Source organism: Leptonychotes weddellii, chromosome 11 (genome assembly GCF_054177405.1).
Source record: "Leptonychotes weddellii isolate Sample4059 chromosome 11, ASM5417740v2, whole genome shotgun sequence".
In the NCBI taxonomy this organism is placed as follows: domain Eukaryota; kingdom Metazoa; phylum Chordata; class Mammalia; order Carnivora; family Phocidae; genus Leptonychotes; species Leptonychotes weddellii.
In genome coordinates, this window is record NC_138379.1 from 13237183 (window position 1) to 13259272 (window position 22090).

The 22090-nt window shown below is 59.4% G+C and overlaps 2 protein-coding genes across 14 annotated transcripts in view; both read left to right on the forward strand.

Annotated features, from left to right (window-relative positions):
- AMBRA1 (autophagy and beclin 1 regulator 1) overlaps positions 1 to 10551 on the forward strand; it is a 173004-nt gene extending 162453 nt beyond the window's left edge. For 10 of the 12 annotated variants that reach the window (XM_081798173.1, XM_081798172.1, XM_081798171.1 and 7 more), the window contains 3 exons: positions 1989 to 2081; positions 3370 to 3563; positions 8971 to 10551. In XM_081798173.1, coding sequence (XP_081654299.1) covers positions 1989 to 2081; positions 3370 to 3563; positions 8971 to 9467 — 784 coding nt within the window. In that variant the 3' untranslated portion in view covers positions 9468 to 10551. Of the gene's footprint in view, positions 1 to 1988; positions 2082 to 3369; positions 3564 to 6224 lie in introns of those variants that run through there. The other 2 variants (XM_081798180.1, XR_014138574.1) reach the window with 2 other exon arrangements.
- A 2179-nt stretch (positions 10552 to 12730) lies between these two features.
- On the forward strand, positions 12731 to 22050 carry CHRM4 (cholinergic receptor muscarinic 4). 2 transcript variants are annotated; one of them, XM_081798203.1, is made up of 2 exons: positions 12731 to 13301; positions 19424 to 22050. In XM_081798203.1, exons 1-2 carry the CDS (start codon positions 13253 to 13255, stop codon positions 20887 to 20889), a joined length of 1515 nt encoding a protein of 504 aa, XP_081654329.1. In that variant the 5' UTR covers positions 12731 to 13252; the 3' UTR covers positions 20890 to 22050. The 2 variants fall into 2 exon arrangements, with proteins under 2 accessions (XP_081654329.1, XP_081654330.1); XM_081798204.1 differs by lacking the exon at positions 12731 to 13301 and adding an exon at positions 14440 to 14519.
- Positions 22051 to 22090: the final 40 nt, after the last annotated feature.

The window sequence follows — 22090 nt, forward strand, 5'->3', positions numbered from 1 at the left end:
GCAGACTCCCCGCCGAGCAGGGAGCCCGATGCGGGACTCGATCCCGGGACTCCAGGATCATGACCTGAGCCGAAGGCAGTAGCTTAACCAACTGAGCCACCCAGGCGCCCCAGACTGGGGGATCTTAACAGAAATTTATTTCCTCACAGTTCTGGAGGCTGGAAGTCTGAGATGAGGAGCCAGCAGGGTTGGGTTCTGGTGAGGGCTGTCTTCCTGCGTCCTCACATGGTGGAGAAAGCGAGAGATCTCTTTCTTATTCTTCTTTTTCTTTTTCTTCTTTTTTCTGAGATTTTATTTTTAAATAAAATTTTTAAATAGGGGCGCCTGGGTGGCTAAGTCTTTAAGCGTCTGCCTTCAGCTCAGGTCATGATCCTGGGGTCCTGGGATCGAGCCCCGCATCAGGCTCCCTGCTTCGTGGGAAGCCTGCTTCTCCCTCTCCAACTCCCCCTGCTTGTGTTCCCTCTCTCGCTGTGTCTCCCTGTGTCAAATAAATAAAGAAAATCTTCAAAAAAAAAAAAATTTTTTTTTTTAAATAATCTCTACACCCAACACGGGCTCAACCCCAAGATCAAGAGTTGCATGTTCCACTGACTGAGCCAGCCAGGCACCCCACTTTTGTACTCTTCTTATAAAGCCACAGTCCTTTTGGATTCAAGTCCCACCCTTATGGCCTCACTGAACTTTAATTACCTCCTAAAGACCCTCTCTTCAGCTACAGTCACACTGGGGGATAGGGCTCCAATATCTGGACTCAGGGGGGGGATACGGTTCTTCAAGCACGTGTGCGTGCCCCCTCCCATTTAGGAGCCAAGCCGGCTATTCTGAGTATCTCTTTCAGTCTCCAGAGGGACACCAGAGTTTTGTTTTGTTTTGTTTTGTTTTTTTGAAAGATTTTATTTATTTATTTGACAGAGAGATAGCAAGAGCAGGAACACAAGCAGAGAGAGTGGGAGAGGGAAGAAGCAGGCTTCCCGCTGAGCAGGGAGCCCGATGCGGTGCTCGATCCCAGGACCCTGGGATCATGACCTGAGCTGAAGGCAGACGCTTAACAACCGAGCCACCCAGGCGCCCTTGTTTTGTTTTTAAGTGAGGTCTGTGCCCAACGTGGGCCTCAAACTCACGACCCCGAGATCAAGAGTCCCATGCTCAACCAACTGAGCCAGCCAGACGCCCCAGGGACACCAGAGTTCTGATGGGCTCAGACACCTCTTCCCCATCTCCTGTCCCCACCTTCACCACCAGCACCCCACCCTCAACCACAGTGACTGCTAGGTAACACCTCTTCCAGGAAGGAATCCTTAAAAGCAAAGCAGTCTGTTTAACAGGATTGCTGCCTGGGGTGGCTTTGTAGGTCATTATAGAAACATGAGAAGCCACTGCTTCCCTTCTGGTAGCAGTGCCCATGGGCGATTAGAAGAAACGGCTTAATGGTCCATTACAGGGAAAGGAGGAAGCAGGGCAGGGTTGGCAGTGGGAGAACTGAGAATGGTAAGGTGCCTCATTTTCCTTCCTGCCTGCCCCATGGCAGTAGGGAAGACCCAGTGGCAAGAGCCTATGCTTTCTCCGTTTCGGAGCACGAAGTCCGGACTTTAGGTGGGGCTGTCTATGGCACCCTGTCTCTCCAGGGCCTCCCCAGCCTCTCATTTGCCATCTTAGCTCCTTTCTTTATGTCTGAAGAACACTTAACCCACTGCCTACGGATAGGGTGGCTATTCTTTAGCTATCTCTCAGGCCCAAGGAGGAGCTTGTTAGGCATTGTTCAGAGGAAGGAAGAGACTAAAAACCCACCACTACAGGCATTTGGGCTGTTGGAGAGTCGTCCGCATTGCTCCAGTACTGAGCGTCCTGGTCTCAGCTCTGCCCCAGGAGAGACTAAAGAGGGCTGTCGGGCCACAGTCCACAAAGCCCAGGAGGTGGAAGGAGTTCTGGCCCTTCTCTCTCTAATGCTCTCCACCTTTTCTCCTCCACCCTTCCCAACTGATTTTCAGGGCCTTAAACTCTGGTGTTGAGTACTACTGGGACCAGCTGAACGAGACTGTCTTCACGGTCCACTCCAGCAGCAGGAGCAGTGAAAGGCCTGGGTGAGTTTGGGAAGGAGGAGGGCACAGCTGCAGGAGGGAGGCTTGTCCCTTCCTCCTGTTTCAGATGGGCTCTCGAGCAGTGCCCTCGGACTGCTCTGGGCTCTCTGGGTGCCTCTCCTCAGCCACAGCAGCTCCTCTTTGATCTGCTTCATGCATTGAGCTTTTGCAGTTTCATTTGAGAAAAGCATTCTATGGCTGAGGAAGAGAACAAAACCTCTGCTCTTAGAGTCTTGATTGAGAACAAACTAGGACATCCTGTGGCCCTTTCCCATCCTGGCCATGGTGTCTGGGCACACTGGGGTAAGGGGAGAAGACAGCACTAGGGAGGGATGCTGTCCCCAAGAACTGTGCTTGTGGCCCAAGGAGAATCTGCGGACAATGCTGCAGGTGACCAGGGCCTCGGGGACCAAGCTGCTCAGAGCTGTAGCCCAGGGACAAACCCTCCTCAGGGGCCAGAGAGTAGAAACCTGGTACCGACCCACTTGTCACTTAATTTATTAATGAAGACTGGAACATTCTGACAAAAAGTGCTGGGTCAGTAATACACCTTAGGCATTCGCTGCTTCCTAGAGGAATTATAGGGCACAGCTAGAGGAACAGTCCCCAGAAGCAGCTAGAAAGGAGTGGCTGGTGCCTGTCACGGAAGTCCTGGGCTCCCTCTGCTGCCAGCCCCAGCTCTCCCAAGGGGCTGGCACCTGGGGAAATGCCCAAGGGAAGAGGGCTGCCAGCTTTGGGCCTGGGCCTTGCTCCCAGGTCAGCTTGTGCTGCCTGCCTTCAAGGGCCTGCTGTGGGAAGGCCCTGAAGGAGTCCAGAAGGGCTTTTCCTCCAAAGTGGAGAGCCAGGGAAGATTCCAAGAATTTAAACTAGAATCCTGTCAGCATATAGTTAGAGGGAAGGAAAAGCTAAGAGAGGAAAGGTCCTTCTGCTTCTGCTCACCCTTTGTCCCACAAATGTCAGCTGGTGGCTTCCTGAATGTAAATAAGAGTCTTAAGATCAGCCACCTCTCCCTCCCCAGAAAGACACTCGCTGTTTAAGGGAGTGACAGAACTAGCTGGTTTGCAAACTTGGGTGGTTCTTCAGCCTCCTCTCATTGTCCCAGAGCTTGGCCTGATCCAGAGGCATGACCTGCCGTCGGGAGGGAGCTGCAGGAGCACAGGGCTTGTCTTCGGAGCCTGTGGCCTCTGCTCCAGGGGGCTGTGCCCTGAGGGTCAGTGGGGAACAGGTGGGACTCTGGGAGGCGTGCTGTCCGAAGCCCTGCCTGACTTCTGTCTGCCTCTCCCCCTCCTAGAACTAGCAGAGCTGCATGGAGGACAGACAGAGACATGGGTCTGATGAACGCCATTGGGCTGCAGCCCCGGAACCCCGCCACCTCCGTGACATCTCAGGGCACCCAGACTCTGGCCCTTCAGCTGCAGAATGCCGAAACGCAGACAGAGAGGGAGCTACAGGAGCCGGGGACAGCGGCTTCGGGTCCTGGGGAAGGTAAGAGTCACATAATTCTAGAGGGGAATTACGACTGGGGGGTCCTCTCACCCCTCCTGGCCCCTCCGCAGAGACAGGTGGTGCTGAGAAAGGGCCCTCCCCTCTCCGAAGGAGTACCCTCTTACCTGCTTGGGAACGCTCCCCTGGTGGCGCGAGGAGCCTCCTCAGGCAGGAACAGCGTTTCCCTGATCTGGCTCATTGTTCCCAGCAGGCTGAGCTGCTCGTACAGCTCTGCTCAGCTCCCACCAAGTACCCTGACCGCCCTCTTCTGTAAAACTTGGAGGATCCAGGCTGTTCTTCCAGAGAGAGCACACAGGAAGTGGCCTAGATACGGAAGAGCCTGCAGGAGAGACTCAGTGCCACAGGCTCTTGTTCTGGGACGAGCACGCGGGGCCTGGGCTTCAGGGCTGACCCACAGGGTAGCTTGTCGAGCCGTGGTTATACCCATGGCTCCTTGCCGTTCTGGCTGCGGCCGGCACACCAGCAGCCCCTTCCTTCACCTTCCTCAGGTGTGGCTCGGCCAGCCTCAGCCCTGGCTCTGTGCTGGCCTCACACTTCTGAGAACCAGTTAGCACTTCCCAGCGGTAGAGCTTGAGCCACTCTGGAGTCTGTCGGCAGCTGTGCTAAGAAGGCTGTTCTCACCCAGTCGCTCTCCTTACCCGCGCCCCAGCCCCCTTGCCGGTCGGAGCTTCAGACAAGGCAGCCTCCAGCCACACACAAATGCTTTGGGTCTGTGTTGAGCCATTTGCTCAAAAAACGGCCACAGAAGGAAGAGCCGTGGTGTGCGGGAAGCAGAGTAACAGATCTGCCTGTGTCTCCCAGGGAGCAGCTTTCCATCCTGTAGCCCCACGCAGGGCGCTGTCCCTTCACCACCGTGAACGGAGATTTTTAAAAATTGAATCCGTTTTTTGGGCCCAGGCCACATCCTCATCTGAGGCCCATGACTCTTCGTTGGTTGTGGCCAGTTTCAGAGGCCAGCACCTCATTCCCATCGTGTCTCCTCGCCCCAGAGGAGAGCAGGTGGCGGAGGGGGAGCTGTTCAGAGGCCAGAGGCGCTCTGCGGCAGGTACAGCCATCCGGCGCTGGAGTGCGGGCAGGGTGGGCTCAGGTAGCTCGCTGCGTCGGTCTGGGGCCCCATGACCTTTGCCTGGAGCTCTGCACCCCAGCCCTTCTCAGCACCCCAGTCCCTTTCAGAAAGCCCCTCACGCAGACAGAAGTAAGGGGAAAGGTGTGGGTGGTGGGGAGGTATGTCACTGGCCAGCTCCATCTCTCCTGGCGCCAGGAGCCTTGTTCTGAGGTGCTCCCCCCCCGGACCACCAGCCTCTCCTGCCACTCTGGTAGCAAGGCAGGGGACCAGGAAGCAAGAGTCTGGCTCTCTGGCCCACCTTTCCCATCCAGCAGGCAGGCGTCGCAGCTCCGCACACCGCTGCCTCCACTCTCACCCCTGCTCCTCTCTCTCCGTGTTGGCCAACTGATGGCCGCAGCTGCAGGAACATGTAGAGGAAGCCCTTAGTGAAGTTAGGTGACCCTTTTCCTGGGCCTCACTAGAAGGTGGGGCCAGGGCGGGAACGCCTGTGCCCCCCTACACACCAGAGGCCCAGGGGGGTTAGTGGGGGAAACGGCCCTGCCTGACTGACTCACGTTCTGGGGCTGCCCCTCCTCCCTTAGCCCTTTTGCTGTCAGCACAGAAGGGTTTCCAGGCCACTCTTCATTTTCTGACTCTCTAAAGATTGGATTAAAGTCTCTTCAGCTCTTTATAGGACTTCCAGGAAGAGCCTTCCACAGGGGAATTTTGCAAGTTATCAGCTGTTTAGCTTGTCCACCTTCAAAGCTTCCCTACCCTGTCACTCGGAAACGGAGGGGAGCGTTCCCTGGGCTCGCTCTTTGCTCCCCACACTGATCCAGTGCCTCCCGGCATACAGTAGGCACTCAGGAAGTTTGTGGAATGGATGGATTGTGTGAAGGCAAAGGCAGCCTGCCCCTGAGCTTGGCTTGCTCACTCCTGTCTGTCTCTGACTGCTGGAGAAAGGTTGCCTGGGCCTTTTCTTGTCTGGTGCAGATGAGAGCCCCGCTGCAGTAGCCTGGGCCCGGGGCCAGGGAACAGCAAAGGTGGAAAGTGAGGGGGCTGGAAGGCTAACGGGTCCCCCGAGGGCAGGAAGGGCAGCTCCTCCTTTCCCTTCCACTCAGCCTGGCTTCCCTCTTCTGGGCAGTGAAAGCCCCAGAATTAAATGCGGTTACAGGGCATTATGGGAACTTGCTGACCCCATCCTGGCCTCCGCACTCAGAAAGTACCTTAGAACTTGCCAAGGAAAAGATATCCTGTCAACACTAACTCAATTTCCCATTTTTCAAAGGCAAAAAGAAATGCTTTGGCTAGGGAAGGAGACAGCAGAATTAACCTCTGTGGCCACCACTGCTCCTAGAGCTAATAGCTTGGATCCCCGGCCACAGCTGCCTTTTCCCTCAGGCTCCAGTGTGTTTTCTTCTTGCAGAATGTGCTAGCTGCTTCCAGTGGCTCTTAGCCTTGGCTTGGAGTTCCTGAGAGAGAAGCTCAGCTCACAGCTGTGTGCACTAGCCGTGAGGAAGCCGGCCATGGGCACAGCTTAACTTCTTCCGTCTGGTCTCTTTTGAGCACTTACTTTATGACTGATACTGTGTTAGGCACCAGGAATCCAAAGGTATCGCAGAGGGAAGCAGCTTCAGAGATGAGAGCATTGTCTTCTCCTTCGAAAGCAAGCCCAGAAAGGGAACAAACGCTTCAGCACTTCCCGCACAGCAGAGGGTGACGTGTGACCAGGTTTCACAGACTACCTTAAGTCTGGAGCACCTGTAGTCAGCCTGGGAGCCCTTTCATTCAGCCACACGTTCACGTGCCAGATGGACACCAAGGGCAAGACCACGCATTAGCCACCGGACCCAAAGATAGATAAAACTTACTCTGAGGCCTCCAGGGACCTGCAGCCCAGGAGGGAGATACCACAGCCACAGATGACACACACGGAGGCGTGGGGGCACTGCGAGGGCTCAGGGAGACAGCAGCCACTCCCAGCTGGGGTCCCCCGAAGGCCAGGTGGGAGGGGTGGTATTCACATTGACCTTGACATCCCCAGGGTGTCCCCAGTGTGTGTGAGCAGGGGCAGGCAGGCTCACAGCAGTGCCCGTTGGCTTTGGTAAGATCATTGGTGCAGGAAGGGAGGATGGTCAGGGAAGTGGCTACGACCTGACCAGAGGTCCCTTAAATGTCGTGCTAAGGCATCTTGACAACTTTGAGGGCCCTTGGAATTTCTGGGTTTTAAACAGATTAGGGACTTAACTAGAACTCAGTGAATCTGAGCTTTATTAGAATGGTAATAGCAGCAGCGTGGAGGCTGGGTGGAAAGGGAAGTGATAAGCAAGAAGCCCAGTCACGAAATACAGCCACAGTCGTGGTGAGACATGGCCAAGGCCAGAGCCACGGGTGCAGTGGGAAAGGGCAGGAGGGCCTCTCCGAGGACCTGGCTGTGGCACCGCCCTTGGGGCCCCAAGGCAGCCCTGTCCTGGCCCTGGAAGGGAGCTTCATGAAAGAGCTGATAGTTCGCTAGGCACAGAGCCCAGCACAGTGAGCGACAACGCCAGCAGGCCTCGGGCCAGCACCCCGCACATCCCAGACCCAGCTGGGAAGGCCCTCAGTGCACAGAGTTCTTGGAAAGCAGTGGGGGTGGCAGCGAGCACAGAGAGGTCCCCAGGGGGCCTCGCCAGGCAGCCCTTTGGGCTCACAGGATAGGAGCTGTGCTGGCACCGAGGCCCTGGTTGACCTTTCCTCTTAGCCTCTGCCCCACTGTTGGAAGGCTTTGCCCCCTGAGAGGAGTGCTAAGAGCCCTTCAGAGACTTTTCTTCTGCCCTGGGAGTTGGCGCTGAGCTGTCGGAGGGGGAAGCAGGGAAGGGCAGCCGCCTTAGGGGATTGGGGGAGGATGGGGAGCGTTGATGGGGAGAAAAGGGGAGAAACACAAACCGCAGGCACGTAAGTGAAAGCTGAGGCCGAGTCCCCACTGCTGAGTGCTGAAGAGAAGCGCCTGACGAAGACCCATGGCGTGAGGCTGCCAAGCACTAACAAGGAGGGAAAGATCTAATGGGGCCTTAGCCACCGCGAAGCTGTGGAACTGGCTGGCTGGAAATCCAGCTCTAACAAGGCAAGCAGAGAAAAGGGACTGGACAGGGAGGGAGCAAAAAAAAGTCTTACAAAAATAGCTGTTGACAATAAGTACCCAAAAAAAGAAAAACCCTCACCATCAGCGCCCCCAAATCTGCAGAATCCCAAACTGGCCAGCAAGTAGCCGAAGGAAATAAATTGATAGGTAGTGCTAGCCCTGACAGCCCCAGGGGTCTTGATCGTAGTTGCCCACAGGCTTGGGTCAGCCAGGGGGCTGAGCACAGGTGGAGGGAGGGTCCCTCAGGACGGAGCCCCACTCCGAGGCCCCAGGTTAATCACCACAGCCGTCGCCAAGTGCCCACCATGCCCATTACCCCATTTCCTTGGCCCAGCACACTGTGCAAGGTGGATGTTAAGGGACTCATCCAAGGTCACACAGCTAGTGAGCACAGAATGGATTTGAGCCAGAGCCTCCTTTGCTCCCCCACAAGGGGAGTGGGAATGCCCAGGCCTTTGGGGAAGGAACAGCACCTTCTCTCCCTCCCTGGAGATGTGGGCTGAAGCCTCAGGCCTGGGCAGTTGGCTGTCTCCAGGGAAGGATGAGGGCATCAGGCATCCAGCGCAACCCAAGGAGAACAGTAAATGGGAAACAGCTTGGGAAAGCTGGTGGTTTCGGAAAGAGGGAAGAGAGGAGACAGAATGCCTTCTAGGGAACAGTTAAAAACCCAGTCTTTCTCGTGGGCTTTTAGGAAGTAAACAGAACAACACTGAGGGAAGACAGCACAGCTTTGAAATGAGGCAGAGTGGACTATTTGCCTTTGGGCCACACGCTGTGGGTTGCCCCCTCTTTCCACACACCAGGCAGCACGCCCTCTCTCTGGGCCAGGTCTCCCAGTTTCCCGGACAGGGAGACAGCAGACAAAGTAAGCCATCTGTGTCCACCCCAGCCACCTTCATTCATGTAGTGACTAGCCTGCCACTTGTGCCAAATGCCCTCCTTCTGGTCCAGCTCTGCCTCTTAACTGGCTGAGTGGCCTTGGCCACCTCATGCCATCCTCAGCCTCAGTTTCCCCACCAGTAGAACAGAAGTGGGAATTATGACCATTTGGGGAATCTTGTCTAGCTTTCAAGTCTCTGATCCTCCGAAAGAGGGAGTTGGACTCTTCTCGTTTCTGCTTTTGGCAGAGAATCCCCCAGCTCCTCCTCACGGTGGCCTGCCTGCCTCAGTGGCCCCGGTCAGCCACGAACCCCCTCTGTCCTGTGCTCCCTACCTTCCAGGTGAGGGCTCAGAGTCCGGTGCAAGCGGGGAAGATGCCCTCAGCAGGATCCAGCGGCTGATGGCGGAAGGGGGCATGACGGCCGTGGTGCAGCGGGAGCAGAGCACCACCATGGCCTCCATGGGTGGCTTCGGCAACAGCATCATCGTCAGCCACCGCATCCACCGTGGCTCCCAGACCGGCGCTGAGCCCGCGGCCGCCCGCGCTGCCTCGCCCCGGCCCTCCGCCTCTCGGGGACTGCTCCCGGAGCCTGGGCAGCTGGCAGAGCGGGGCCTGAGCCCCCGGACAGCCTCCTGGGACCAGCCTGGTGCCCCCGGGCGGGAGCCGCCCCAGCCACCCCTGCCGCCTTCCTCCCCGGTCCCCTCCCCTCTCCCCCTTCCCGGCACCGAAGGACCAACCCTGCACTGCGATCTGACCAGTAACAATCACCTTGCTGATGGCGGTGGCAGCGGCCGGGGGGAAGCTGCAGGCCCCAGCAGGGAGCCACGGAACAGGTAGAGACCCATGTGTGCACTGGTGCTCCCCCTCGAACCGCTGAGCAGAAACCGGACCTCACAGCTGACTGGGAACTGTACGCGCGGAAGAGCTGCGGGCTGCATCAGGGAACAGGAGCAGGGTGGGGGGGATTGTCGAGTGAAGTCAGAGGCAGTGGGCATGAGGCAGTCGAATGGGCAGGGCTTGCCTCGGGACTAGAAGCTTCCAGGATCTGGAGCCCAGGGGAGCCATACTGCTGTGCTCCGTGTGAATGGAGGAGGAAGTGGGTATCCCTGCCATGAACCCCCCTTTCTCCTAGAAACATGGCTGAAGAGACTCACCCTTGGGCAGAGAGCCCCAGAAGGGTGAACTGTCTTCCAGATTGGGGCCAAACCATCCGGGACAGTGGCCGCTGGGGCAGCTTTGCCCTGGCCCCCTGTGGCACGGGTGGGGCCACTAGGAGCCCAAGAGCAGGAGGAGCAGCCTGGGCCCCAGGAACCACCTGTGTCTCTGAGCCTTCCAGAGCTTCAGCCTCTCTTTATCATCTTACCCCACAGAGACCACAGCCAGGGGTCAGGCCAGGCTCCCAGATTCCTGAAGACAGGGACTTCCTGCACTTACTGATGGGGGACAACCATGGAGCCAAGGGAGCAGCTTGCTTGCCTGATACAGGATGGGGTCAAGGGACGGTGGGCAGGTCCTCACTCAGGAGTGGGGGGTGTAGGCTGGCCAGCCCCCGGGGCTTGTCCACCAAGCTCCTCTCCCCCTGCCCCCTCCCCAGCCCTCAGAGCAGCACCTGTGGGTGGCAGTATTACATGAGCCCAGGCCAAAGCCAGCCCCAGGCTGGGGGAGGGGATGAGACTCCAGGTCAGAGTGTGAGGTCTCGGTCTGTGACTTAAGGTGTTGCATGTGGAATCTTGAACTGTACGTGTAGTTTCTAGTGGAGAAATCAAGGCTCTGATTATTTTGTTTTTAGTATGAAAATGTGATTTCTTTTCTGTTTGTAACTCATCATAGAAACATTGTGGTGGGAGGAGAGGGGATAGTCTGACTGCTAATGAGGGAAACACCAAAGATCTACATCATTAAAATGATGACATGCCCCTCACCAGGCTCCTCTCTGTTTGTTTCCATGGAGGATGGAGGAGGGGGTGGTGTTGGGGGTGCGGGTGGGGGAGGGGGGTCATTGAACTAAGCGGGCCTGGGTTCTGTCAGGCACTGTGTCTGGTGCTGCTGTCCTATGTGGGGAGCCCTGTCTGTCACCTCAGAAGAAGAAGCCAGTCAGGTACGGGCTGCCACATGTGCTGGGTCTCTGTGCCTCACCACCTCCTGCTTCCCCCGGGCCTGCTAAGGATTGGGGCAGCCTTAACAGTGACAGGTGGGTAGGTAAGAATGACGGAAAGTCACCCATCCTGATTGCTTCCTACCCAGGACTGTGGGTCTGGAATGAAGATGTGACTGGGACTGGCCAGAAAGCTGCTGGATCCTCTCTGGTCCCCGGAAACCACCTATCATGGGTGTCTGGGCTGGCCAGGCAGGGAGCTTGGTTTTGTCTACAGGCATCCCTCTAAGATGCCATTTGTGGCTGCTCAGGTTCCCCTTTACTTTTTGTCCTTAGCACAGTGGCTGAAGGGCCTGCCGTAGTTGTGGGCCTTGGCCACTTTGAGTTTCAAGCCAGTTAGAACGTGGGATGATACTTGCCCCAACTCTTACAGAAGGGTACAAGGAAAACAGAGCCACCCCAGGGATTTTTGCCAGCAACAACTATTTCTTTCTTCTTTTTTAAAAGATTTTATTTATTAGCGAGCATGAGTTGGGGAGGGGGGAGAGGGAGAAGCAGGCTCCCTGCTGATTCCAGGACCCTGGGATCATGACCTGAACCAAAGGCAGATGCTCAACCTACTGAGCCACACAGGTGCCCCAGCATCATCTATTTCTTGACTATCTCTTGTGTGCCCGACTCTGTCCCACATCCTCTGGGACTTGTACAATTACTGTACCAACAGAGACAAAACCAAAAGATTAAATGGGCAAGCAAGTAATACAAAACAGTGTGTAGAGCTATTACAGTTACGAACACTAGAATTTTCTAGGACATTTTAGTCCAGAACCCACAGAAGAGTGGGTTCTGGACTAAAAGACACATCAACCAGCTGTGTGACCTTGGGCAAGCCACCTGCCTTTTCTCTGCTCCACTTTCTTCCCTTGTAGTATACAGGGCTTGTATTATGTAACCTCTTACAGTTTCTTGGAACTCTATAATTTCGAGTCATTCTAGGTCAGCACTGGAGTGGTTAGGGCCAGGCTTCTTAGAAGAGGTAGGATTTGAACTACTCATTGAAGGACCGAAGGATTGCCCCACTGCAATCCCTGCCCTCCACCCACGCACTCCCATCCCCCAACCCCCCAGGAGAGGAATTCCTTGGTCTGACAGTATGGACTATGAATTTGTTGAGTATAAACCACGTGCCAAGGACTCAATGTGTACTATCTCGATCCTCATCACAGAAGCCCTCCCAGATAGGTACTGGTACTATCCCCCCACCCCCCACCCCAGACCACACAACTAACTGAGCCAGGGTTTGAACCCAGATGAGAACCCGACTTGCTCTGTTATTTTGGAAAACGGGGTATGAAGATGCCTTGTGGATGAGAGGATCCAAATTTGGTCCTGCCTGCCTTGCCTGTGCCCTGTCTAGCCAAGGATGAACCCAGCAGCTACCTGTCAAACTTTTGTGTTTCCACATCAACCCCTTCCCTTCTTTAGAAAGCCCTTGCCCGGTGGATGGAAGCTCCCCTACTAGTAGTAAAGCCTCAGGGCCCCTTGCCTGTCATAACAAGGTTGTGGGGTCAGCAGGGCAGAGCTTGGCAATCCCGTTTGGAGATGAGGAATTCGGTTCAGAGGAGTTCTATAGACGCAAGTTGTCTATGAACCCAGTTGAGTCAAAGGCAGAGAGCAAACACAAAACCAGGTCCCCCGGTTCCCAACTCAGCTCTCCACAGTTCCACTATTGGGTCTGGGGTTGGAGGGGTCAACCCTACCACATGGTAAGGGTTTCAGGAAAACTGGAGCAACCTTGCCTGACGGTTTCTGGAAGAACTCAAGGCAGTGGTTGGAGACATTTCTGATTTCTGTGGCCTCCAGTCCTTGGCCTGGCTTGTTTCCTGTGTGACTTTGTAAGTATCTGGCCTCCCCCCTCTCCCCATTACACACACACACACCACAATTCCACCTTCCTAGGAGCACCACCCTCTCCTGGATTTATGGCAAAGTGGAACAAGGGCAGGACTGTTATCTGATTGTCCTATGAACCAACTGAGCCCCTTTCTTCATCTGTGAAGTGGGGGCAAGAACAATATCTTCTCTCGTCCTTGGTTATGAGGCTCATGGGAGACCGGATCATTCACATAAAGGACGATGGCTTTTCACTCTAAGCCTAAACAGCCAATTCCAGCTGCCCTGGGGAGCACCCGAGGACCTCTTCCTCAGCGTGGGGAACTCCACACCAAAAGACCCGCAGCGCTGGCTCTTACCCCAATTCCCGCCCCTTCTCTGGCAGCTCCTGCCGCCTCCCCTCCACTGCCTTACCCGCCTCCACCGGGGCGCCCCCCTCACAGCCCCCCGCCCGGTCCTGCGGGAGGGTGGAGGGGCGGGACCTGAGTTGTTTTTCCAAGAGAAGGAACCGGCGGTCTTAAGGTTGATCGGGTGTTTGCGCTCAAAGAGTTTGAGGTGACAAGGCTCAGGACCTGGGTGTGGTGGGGGGAGGGATGAGTCCGACCCTGGCTGGCCCCAGGAAGGGTCGTGTCAGATGGAGGCAGAAACGCGGCTGCCTTGGAGCGCGGAGCGGAGCCTACAAGGTCAGTGTCGAGGCGGAGCTCTCCAAGGTGCTGAAGCCACCCGACTCGGTCCCGCGGACGCCCCAGCCGCGGACTCCCGGGCCCTCCCGCTCCTCACAGGCAAGGCCCCAAGTCCCCAGGCCCCGACCCGTGCGGTTCCCGGAGACCTCAAGAGACCGCTCGCCCTCTGGGGTCTCGTTCCGGGCTCCGCCCCGGGTGACCTTGGGCACTCAGCTTTCCCTCACAGGCATCGGTGAACTCGCCCTCCGGCCGCGGCTAGCTAGGCGGCGCGTCCCATCCCGGGGCTTGGAGAGAGGATGCGCCCCCCTTCCCCGGCCTGCAGCGCGGGAGCCGGGAGCCGGGCGGCGGGGGTGGGGGGCCGGGCAGGGGTTGTGTGCGATGGGTGGGCTCCTCTCTCCCTGGCGGACTGTTGCCTGTCTTCTCTCTCCAGCTCCTTCCTAGGCCCCGACGGCGCCCGTCTTCTCTGATAGCCCCGCGGCCGACATGCGGCCCTGAGGCTGGAAACTGCCGGTCCTCGGCTCTCTGCCCCGACGGAACCGTGACGGCTGAGCCGACCCCACCCACCCGTAACCTCTTGCTGGGGTCAAACACTCGCGCCTCCGAGGTCCCACTGTGAGCGGGGCCCTGTAGGGAGGGTGGTCCAGGAGGGGCGCGAGACCACCTCCAGGTCCCGGGTGCTTGGTCAGAGCGGAGGCGGAGAGCGCAGCCAGACGGGGCTGCCAGCTCCCTCCCCAGCCCGCGAGGGGGCGCCGCGTCCCCATGACAACGCGGACACCCCACCCCACCCCCCACCCTAGCCTCCCGAGAGGGCAGCGCCCCCCGCTAAGCCGTACTGTCAACCGTGGGCGGTGCCCCTACAGTGGCCGAGCGCGGAGCTGTCGGCCGGCTCCAGTGAGGGGCGCGCGTAGCTGGGGTTCCCGACGCCCCGGGTGGTGCCCCCCGCGCGTCGCAGTTGGGTGGCCGGCCCGGGGCGGGCGGCGCGGCCCCACCAGGATTGGCTGCTTCCCCGTGACATCACGCGGCTCGGGGAAAAGTGCGAGCGTGAGCGCGAGTCGAAGCCACAGCGCCAGGAGCTGCGGGCGGAGCAGGGGCCGCCCCTCGGCACCCCGTCCCCGCCCCCGGCCCGCGGCCCGGCCACGCGCCCCGCCCGCTGGCCCGCGGGCCGCCCGCTGGTCCCGCCGTCTGTCAGGTGCGAGGGGACCGGGGCGGAGGTGTCTGGTAAGTGACTCCGCGGCGGCGCGGGGGCGGGGGGGACTCGGGGTAGAAGGACGTGGGGCTCCCGGACCCTCTGAGGTTCCCCGGAGGCGGGTCCCATTGGGACGGGGCCCCAGGCTCCTTTGGGGACGAGCGCGGTGCTGGGGGCTGCACAGAGCCCGGGGGTGAGGGGCCCCGCTGGAAGAAAGACACGGAGTCTCGGAAGCTTCTCCAGGTGCGCCTCTGGGAAGGAATGGACATTCAGGAGGTCGGGGGAGGGTTGCCCGCCCACAGCCCTCAGGGCGCCAGGGGCAGCCGTCGGGGGCGGGACCCCTCACTCCAGCCCTCCCACCTGCAGCTCTGGAGGGCACCAGGCTCTGGAGCCCTAAGGAGCCTTTTTCCCGCCCGTCTCCCCGCCCCCCACCCCCCGCGCTACCAGCCCATTCCGATCCATGAAGTCCTCCATCCGCGACCTTGAACCCCGACGGAAATACCCCTACCCGCTCCTGGCGCCCTTCCCCCACTCCAGGACTACCCCCTGCTGTTGCCCAGGCTCGGAGCCCGGGAGAGCGGAGCCAAGCCCTGGGCCCAGTGGCGGAAGTGTCAGGCGCAATGTCTTTGCCAAATCCCCTGAGCCCCTTCTCCCTCCTGTGAACTCTTGAGTCTCTTCTCCCGCCCCAGGGACGGATCCAGGGGCCACAGCCTTCCCGGAGCCCTAGAGTGAATGCCTAAGAACCAAGGACCCACACCCCAAACCCCTCCCCACGGCGTCCAGAGCACGCGCTCCCTTCTCGTCTGGAAAAGGGGGGGGGGGCTCCAGAACCCGGGAAAGCACGGTGCCCACGCCCAGAGGCCGCAGGAACTGCGTGCTAGGGGGTTGGGGGGAGGGCGGGGCACCGGAGAGCCAGGGCCCCATCAACCGGGAAGGAGACCTGGAGGAGCCTCCAGATGAGCCCAATAATAACTCCCAACCCGGCCCTCGAGTTCCGCCCTGGCTCAGGGCTCGAGAAACCAGTGCCCACTCTAGCCGCTCGGGCCAGACGGTGCCTCTCCTGCGGGGTGCAGGGTTAGAAGTGTGGGTGGGGAAGAATCTTACACTCAACTGACCTAAGCCACGGCTGGGCCTCCCCGTTTTGGAGTGTTGCCGGTACACTCCCGCGGGCAGACCCGGCACCCTTTGGCCATAATGCTCCGTGGGCACGCTGAGCTGAACCCCGTGTCCTGTAAGGCCAGTGGGGCGACTCCGGCCGCGGCCCCTCGACAGAAGTCAGTCCCAGGCTGGGACTCCACACTGCAGCGTTGGGGACCCAGACACCACTGGGCGCTGCCTGAGACGATGCCCCAAGGTCAGGGGGCCCGTGGCAGCCCAGATTGTAGCCTGGCCGCGACCCTTCCCCACCCACGAGCGGGGCACGATCCAGACACTGGCTCTAGACTCGCTTCTCTGCGCTCAGACAGCCAAAGTCTGAGCTGAGTCTCCCGGCAGGGCCTGGAGCGGTCACCTCCTGCGGGCCCTGCATTTGCTCCTGTGCACAAACTCACAGTTTGTGCATACTCACAGTTGTGCATATGCATTCGCATACCCGAATCGTGTGCATCCCCCAGGCCACAGCACCCCGGGCCGCACACGCACGCACAAGCACGTGTCCACATGGCACGGGCCCGCTCACGCGCACACGGGCCCCCGGTATCCAGGCGTGGCCGAGCGCGCACACACGCACATGCAGACAGCTACTCGCTTGTACTCGCGCTCCCCAGTAATCACACACAAACAGAACTCGCACTCGCCTTCCCGCCCACACGTTCCTCCGCGGGGCCGGGTGGAAGCCGGGCGCCCTTAACTTTCCCACCATGGAACCCGCGCGGAGCCGAGGGCAGCTCCTGGGCAGGGCCTGGCAAGGGGGTGGGGGTGGGGGGGAAACCACGTCCTTCCCCTGGGAGGCCCTGCCCTGGAGCCTCCTCTGTGTTCTCGGTCGCGATGGAGTTGGGGGCGGTGGCGAAGAGCCGCCCGCCCGAAGTCCGGAGCTGGCACCCAGGGCTCGACATTGCCATCTAGCGGTGCGCACAGCCCTGGGCAGCGGCTGCTTGCTTCCCCAGATCTCCGGCGGGCCTGGCTGGATCGCAGAGAAAGCCCCGGAGAGGGTTGCTGTCAGAATGTCTGCAGGGAAACCCGAGGGGTCCAGAAAGAGGGTGGGGAGGAGGCGGCGAGACACCATGCCTCACCCCTTCTGCTGCTGGCAGCTTCCCCTAGCAGACCCAGAGCGGAACTAAACCACCTGTCACCTCCTTGGAGACAAGATGTCCCCCATGGAGATAAGAGGCCTCTTCTCTCCTGGGAAAGCTAAGTGGGGGAGCCGGCAGGGAGTGGGTGGGGACCCTTAGTTCTTTGGTTTTGAGCAGTGGACAGCAGAGGCAGGAAATCAACCTGAGACAGGTTGAGGTTGAGAAGGTGGCTCCTGGGTTCGAATCCTGCCCCTCCCCCCACCCCGCATTACAGACCAGATGACTTTGGGCAAGTTCATTAATATTATCCTCATCTGTAAGAAGATACTTCTATCAGTGAGATGGGGATACGAATAGTACCTGCCTTCTCAGGCGTCTGTAAGGATTAAACCAGATAATCTATATTAAAAAGCTCAGAGGAATTCCTGACTCCTAGTTAACAATAAACAAGGGCTATTATGTTTTTCACATTTGGCACCTCCAGCCCCATTCCCATCTCGCTGGCCTGTGTCCTGGCCCCGGAGGCTCCCGGGGCTTTCCTGGGTGCTGGCGGACAGATCCGTCCTGCCCACCCTGCCCCTGCCTGCACCTGCCTGGGGAGGGTAGCCTCTTCATGCTGGGTGCTTCTGCTCTCCCAGCTCAGAGGGTGACACCTGAACCTCTCAAAGCTGAAAGGGGGCTGTCAGAGACCCCAGAGAGGGTGGTATTTAGTCTTTGCCCTTGACTCATGTGTGACCTTGGAGATGGCAACGCCCTTGTTGAGCCTCCCCTCCTGAGAACCAAGGATTTAGACAGGCGAACATGAACTGCCAGGCCAGGGGGCTGGGGCTGCGTCTGCAGAGGCGAGTGAGAGGGTCTGAGGCCAGGCGTGGGGCAGAGGGTGGTCACCCTGGGACTTGCCTCCAGCCTCTGGTGCATTTTCATGCTGCAGATGGAAAGTTTAGTTGCTGGTCCCCATAGCTGCTCGGGAGGGGTCCCGCGGACCCAGTCCTCTCTATTCTGCAAATGAGAAAGAGAGGGGCGGGAAGGTGAGGTGGCTGGTCTAGAGCCAGGACCCTGCTGGCCTTGGGGCCTGGGCTGCTGGCTGAGGGCTCCTTCCTCCACACCGGCTGGCTCTCCCTCTCTCTTTCTCTCTCTCACACACAGACGCTGTGTATACGACAGCGCGCGGGGCTGGCGGGGCTGGGATGGGGCCCGTGTGCGTGTGTGTAATGGTGCGCGTGTTGGCGGGTGTGAAGGAGGCTGGGCTGAACGGCTGCCCTGGCACAGCGCACTGGGCGTGGGCCTCGCTCACGTGTATGGGAGAGGAAGGCGGGGGAGAGATGAAGAGGAACCTGGGTGGGAGGGGGGTGCAGGCTCAGGGGAGGGGCCGTGTGGGTGGGCCGGGGGGGACGGTGCCCTCGGGCTGGCCGCGGGCCCCCCTGCGACATTCCCCTGCCCTCTTCCCTCTGGGACACTCTGGGTCCCCTTTGGGTTCCCAGTCGGGCCCAGGGCTGGCCCCGGCCCCTTGGAAGCCATGTGTGTCTTTCCTCGGCTGACAGGCCCCCTCAGCTTCTCACTCCTCCTGGTCCTCACTCAGCCCCTGGCTGTGGATGGTCCCTACTGCCCCTGCACTGTGTCCCCACCCCTCCGCCCTGGGGCTGGGAGGGGGAGCTTGGGGAGGGGCTGCCGCAGTGGTATGCACCTCCCAGACCCCTCTGCATGGCACTCTCCTCGTCCTCGGGGGTTCCCCACTCCAGGCCACCCCGGTCATCCCAGGAGCCTGCCCCAAGGTGGTATCACCGGCTCGGTGGCGCTTCGGGCCTCGGCTGCCAGCACCCTCAGCTCTGGGGTGGCAGCAGGACGTCAAGGACTCGTGGAACCTCGGGCGGGTTATTTAACATCTCTGTGCCTCAGTTTCCTCACCTGGAAGTAGTGAAAAATAAAGGTTTCTACTTCACAGACTTGACGTGAGGAAGACATTAGTTAATATTGATAAAAAGTACAGAAAGTGCCGGACACTTAGTAGACAGTAAGTGTTAGCTGCTAACATATATTCTTGCCTGTGTCCCCAGTGCCATCTGGGAGGGTGGAGGACAGGTCCCCCTGTGATGTTTGGTCACAAAATGACTGACGAGGTGAATGAATGAACACTTCTGGCCAGAGCTACATGCTGACTCTGGGACCACTGAAGCCCCTCCCCATTGCTTCTCTGGGCCCCGCACGCCCTGGCCTTCTCTTGGCGCCCCACACGTGCCCCAGGGCCTTTGCTCTGGCCATTGCCCCCGACTAAGCCACCTCTGCAGCTCTTCACATGGCTGCCTCCTTGCCATTGTCCAGATCCCCTCCTTGGAGAGGCCTTCACTGATCACCCAGCAAGGAAGCGTCCCTGTCTGTCCTCTGACTCACCCACTATCCTGTTGCCCTGCCTTGTTCTCCCTCTAGCACTCTTTTTGTGGCTCGCATGTTTGTCTGTCTGCCCTGATCAGATTGTCAGCTCTGTGAGGGTGGGGCCCGTGTGTGTCTCAATCACTTCTGTAACTCCTGCACCCGGAACGGTGCTTGCGCACAGTAGGCCCTCAATAAGCAACGGATGGGTGAAGAAACGAGCACACGATGAGACAGAGTTCTCCAAGGCTCTGCAGGGTGATGTTCCTCTGTCACCTCGAGTTACCTCTCTAAACCACTTCGCCAGTTCACCCTTTCCTCTCTCCTTCCTCCTCCAGACACTGGCCGCCCACCACTGCTAACCAAAATGGCGAACTTCACACCAGTCAACGGCAGCGCGGGCAACCAGTCGGTACGCTTGGTCACATCAACCCATAACCGCTACGAGACAGTGGAGATGATATTCATCGCCACGGTGACGGGCTCGTTGAGCCTGGTGACTGTCGTGGGCAACATCCTGGTGATGCTGTCTATCAAGGTCAACAGGCAGCTGCAGACAGTCAACAACTACTTCCTCTTCAGCCTGGCCTGCGCCGATCTCATCATAGGCGCTTTCTCCATGAACCTCTACACCGTGTACATCATCAAGGGCTACTGGCCTCTGGGCGCCGTGGTCTGTGACCTGTGGCTGGCCCTGGACTATGTGGTGAGCAATGCTTCCGTCATGAACCTTCTCATTATCAGCTTCGACAGGTACTTCTGCGTCACCAAGCCCCTCACCTACCCAGCCCGGCGCACCACCAAGATGGCGGGCCTCATGATCGCCGCCGCCTGGGTCCTGTCCTTCGTGCTCTGGGCACCTGCCATCTTGTTCTGGCAGTTCGTGGTGGGCAAGCGGACGGTGCCGGACAACCAGTGCTTCATCCAGTTCCTGTCCAACCCGGCGGTGACCTTCGGCACCGCCATCGCCGCCTTCTACCTGCCCGTGGTCATCATGACGGTGCTCTACATCCACATCTCCCTGGCCAGTCGCAGCCGAGTTCACAAGCACCGGCCCGAGGGCCCCAAGGAGAAGAAGGCCAAGACTCTGGCCTTCCTCAAGAGCCCCCTGATGAAGCAGAGCATCAAGAAAGCCCCGCCTGGGGACCCGGCTCCCGAGGAGCTGCGCAACGGGAAGCTGGAGGAGGCCCCTCCCCCGGTCCTGCCGCCCCCGCCGCGCCCCGTGGCCGACAAGGACACTTCCAACGAGTCCAGCTCCGGCAGCGCCACACACCACACCAAGGAACGGCCGCCCACGGAGCTGTCCACCACGGAGGCCACCACGCCCGCCTTGCCCGCCCCTCCCCTCCAGCCGCGGGCCCTCAACCCCGCCTCCAAATGGTCCAAGATCCAGATCGTGACGAAGCAGACTGGCAATGAGTGTGTGACAGCCATCGAGATCGTCCCGGCCACGCCCGCCGGCATGCGCCCGGCAGCCAACGTGGCCCGCAAGTTTGCCAGCATCGCCCGCAACCAGGTGCGCAAGAAGCGGCAGATGGCGGCCCGGGAGCGCAAGGTGACGCGGACCATCTTCGCCATTCTGCTGGCCTTCATCCTCACCTGGACGCCCTACAACGTCATGGTCCTGGTGAACACCTTCTGCCGGAGCTGCATCCCCGACACGGTGTGGTCCATCGGCTACTGGCTCTGCTACGTCAACAGCACCATCAACCCCGCCTGCTACGCGCTCTGCAACGCCACCTTTAAAAAGACCTTCAGGCACCTGCTGCTGTGCCAGTATCGGAACCTCGGCACCGCCAGGTAGGCGGGCAGGGGCGCCCAGGAGGTGCTGGCGGCCACGTGCGCGCGCTGAGCCACGTGGGCGGTCACGTGGGTGGTCCCGCACGTGGCTGCCGGGGAGCGCTCTGGAAGCGTCCCCCCGTGTTCCTGTTCCCCGACGAGGACTGAGGTGCCCAGGACCCCTGTGAGGCTCAGGAAGAAGCTGTGGCGGGATTCCGAGAGACCAGATCTCCGCTCGGGCTGCGGAGGGTCAGCCCCAGAAGCGCCTGAACCAGGACTGCCCGGCCCGCCTCCCGGAGCTGGGAGGCGCTGGATTCTGGGGCACTGCCCCACTGTGACCAACCAGCGTGGCTGGAAGAATGGACATCTGGAGGGGAGCAGAAGCCCGGGATCCCCTTGGGAAGAGCAAAGGAGCCGATGCTTGGGAAAGGAGGCTTGGGAAGGGTCTCCCCGTTCTGCTGTAGTTGGTGCTTTCTCCCCGCTGCACCCCGCATGTAGGCCCAGCCCGTCCTCCCAGGTCCCAGTCCAGGGGCAGGGCTCGCCCCTTGCTGCAGCTACTCGGCCAGGCGCTGGTTGGGTGGACGGGTGGGCTAGCTGGAGGCCAGGCCGTTGTGGGCTCTCAGGCCCCCCCCCCCACACACACACACACTGTCCTGGGGCAGCTGGGAGGTCAGTGTCTCACACTCAGGAACCAAGGTCTGGCTTCCTGTGGTCCCACGCTGAGCAGAGAGGCCCCCCTGGTTCTGAAGAGCTCTCCCAGCAGGCTTCTGCAGCATGTGAGGGAGGCCTGGGTGGCTGGGGAGAATGGGGACAGACTTGACCCACGCAGGCTTCAGTGGGGCAGGGGGAGGGGGGGGCAGGGGGGAAGGCAGGCAAGCAGCCCCCATCTCTCCTCTCCCAACGGACAGAACCTTCTATTGGTAGTGAGCTATACCAAAAGACCTTTGCTTGAGAGTGGCTGCGATGAGGAGTGTCAGTTCTAGGAAGCCTTCTGGGTTCCCTCCCAGCCTTGGTGTGGTCCCTGGAAAGACCAGACTGAAAGGCTCAGGGGACTGGACGGCGGCACCCTTTCAGGAGTCGGGGCCCTGGAAGCAATTTTCATAACCATTCTGCTTTTTCCATGAGCTCTGGGGAGCACTCACCGCCAAGCCCCCAGCCCCCTAAAAGCCAGTCCCAACTGCCTTCCCTTTCCTTCACGAGTCCCTGCCCCAACAAATTACCACAGC

Coding starts and splice junctions, on each gene's coding strand:
- CHRM4 (XM_081798203.1), top strand. CDS start 13,253: ATGGAGGCAGAAACGCGGCTGCCTTGGAGCGCGGAGCGGAGCCTACAA. Junction 13,302..19,423: donor CGCGGAGCGGAGCCTACAAG/GTCAGTGTCGAG, acceptor TTCCTCCTCCAG/ACACTGGCCGCCCACCACTG.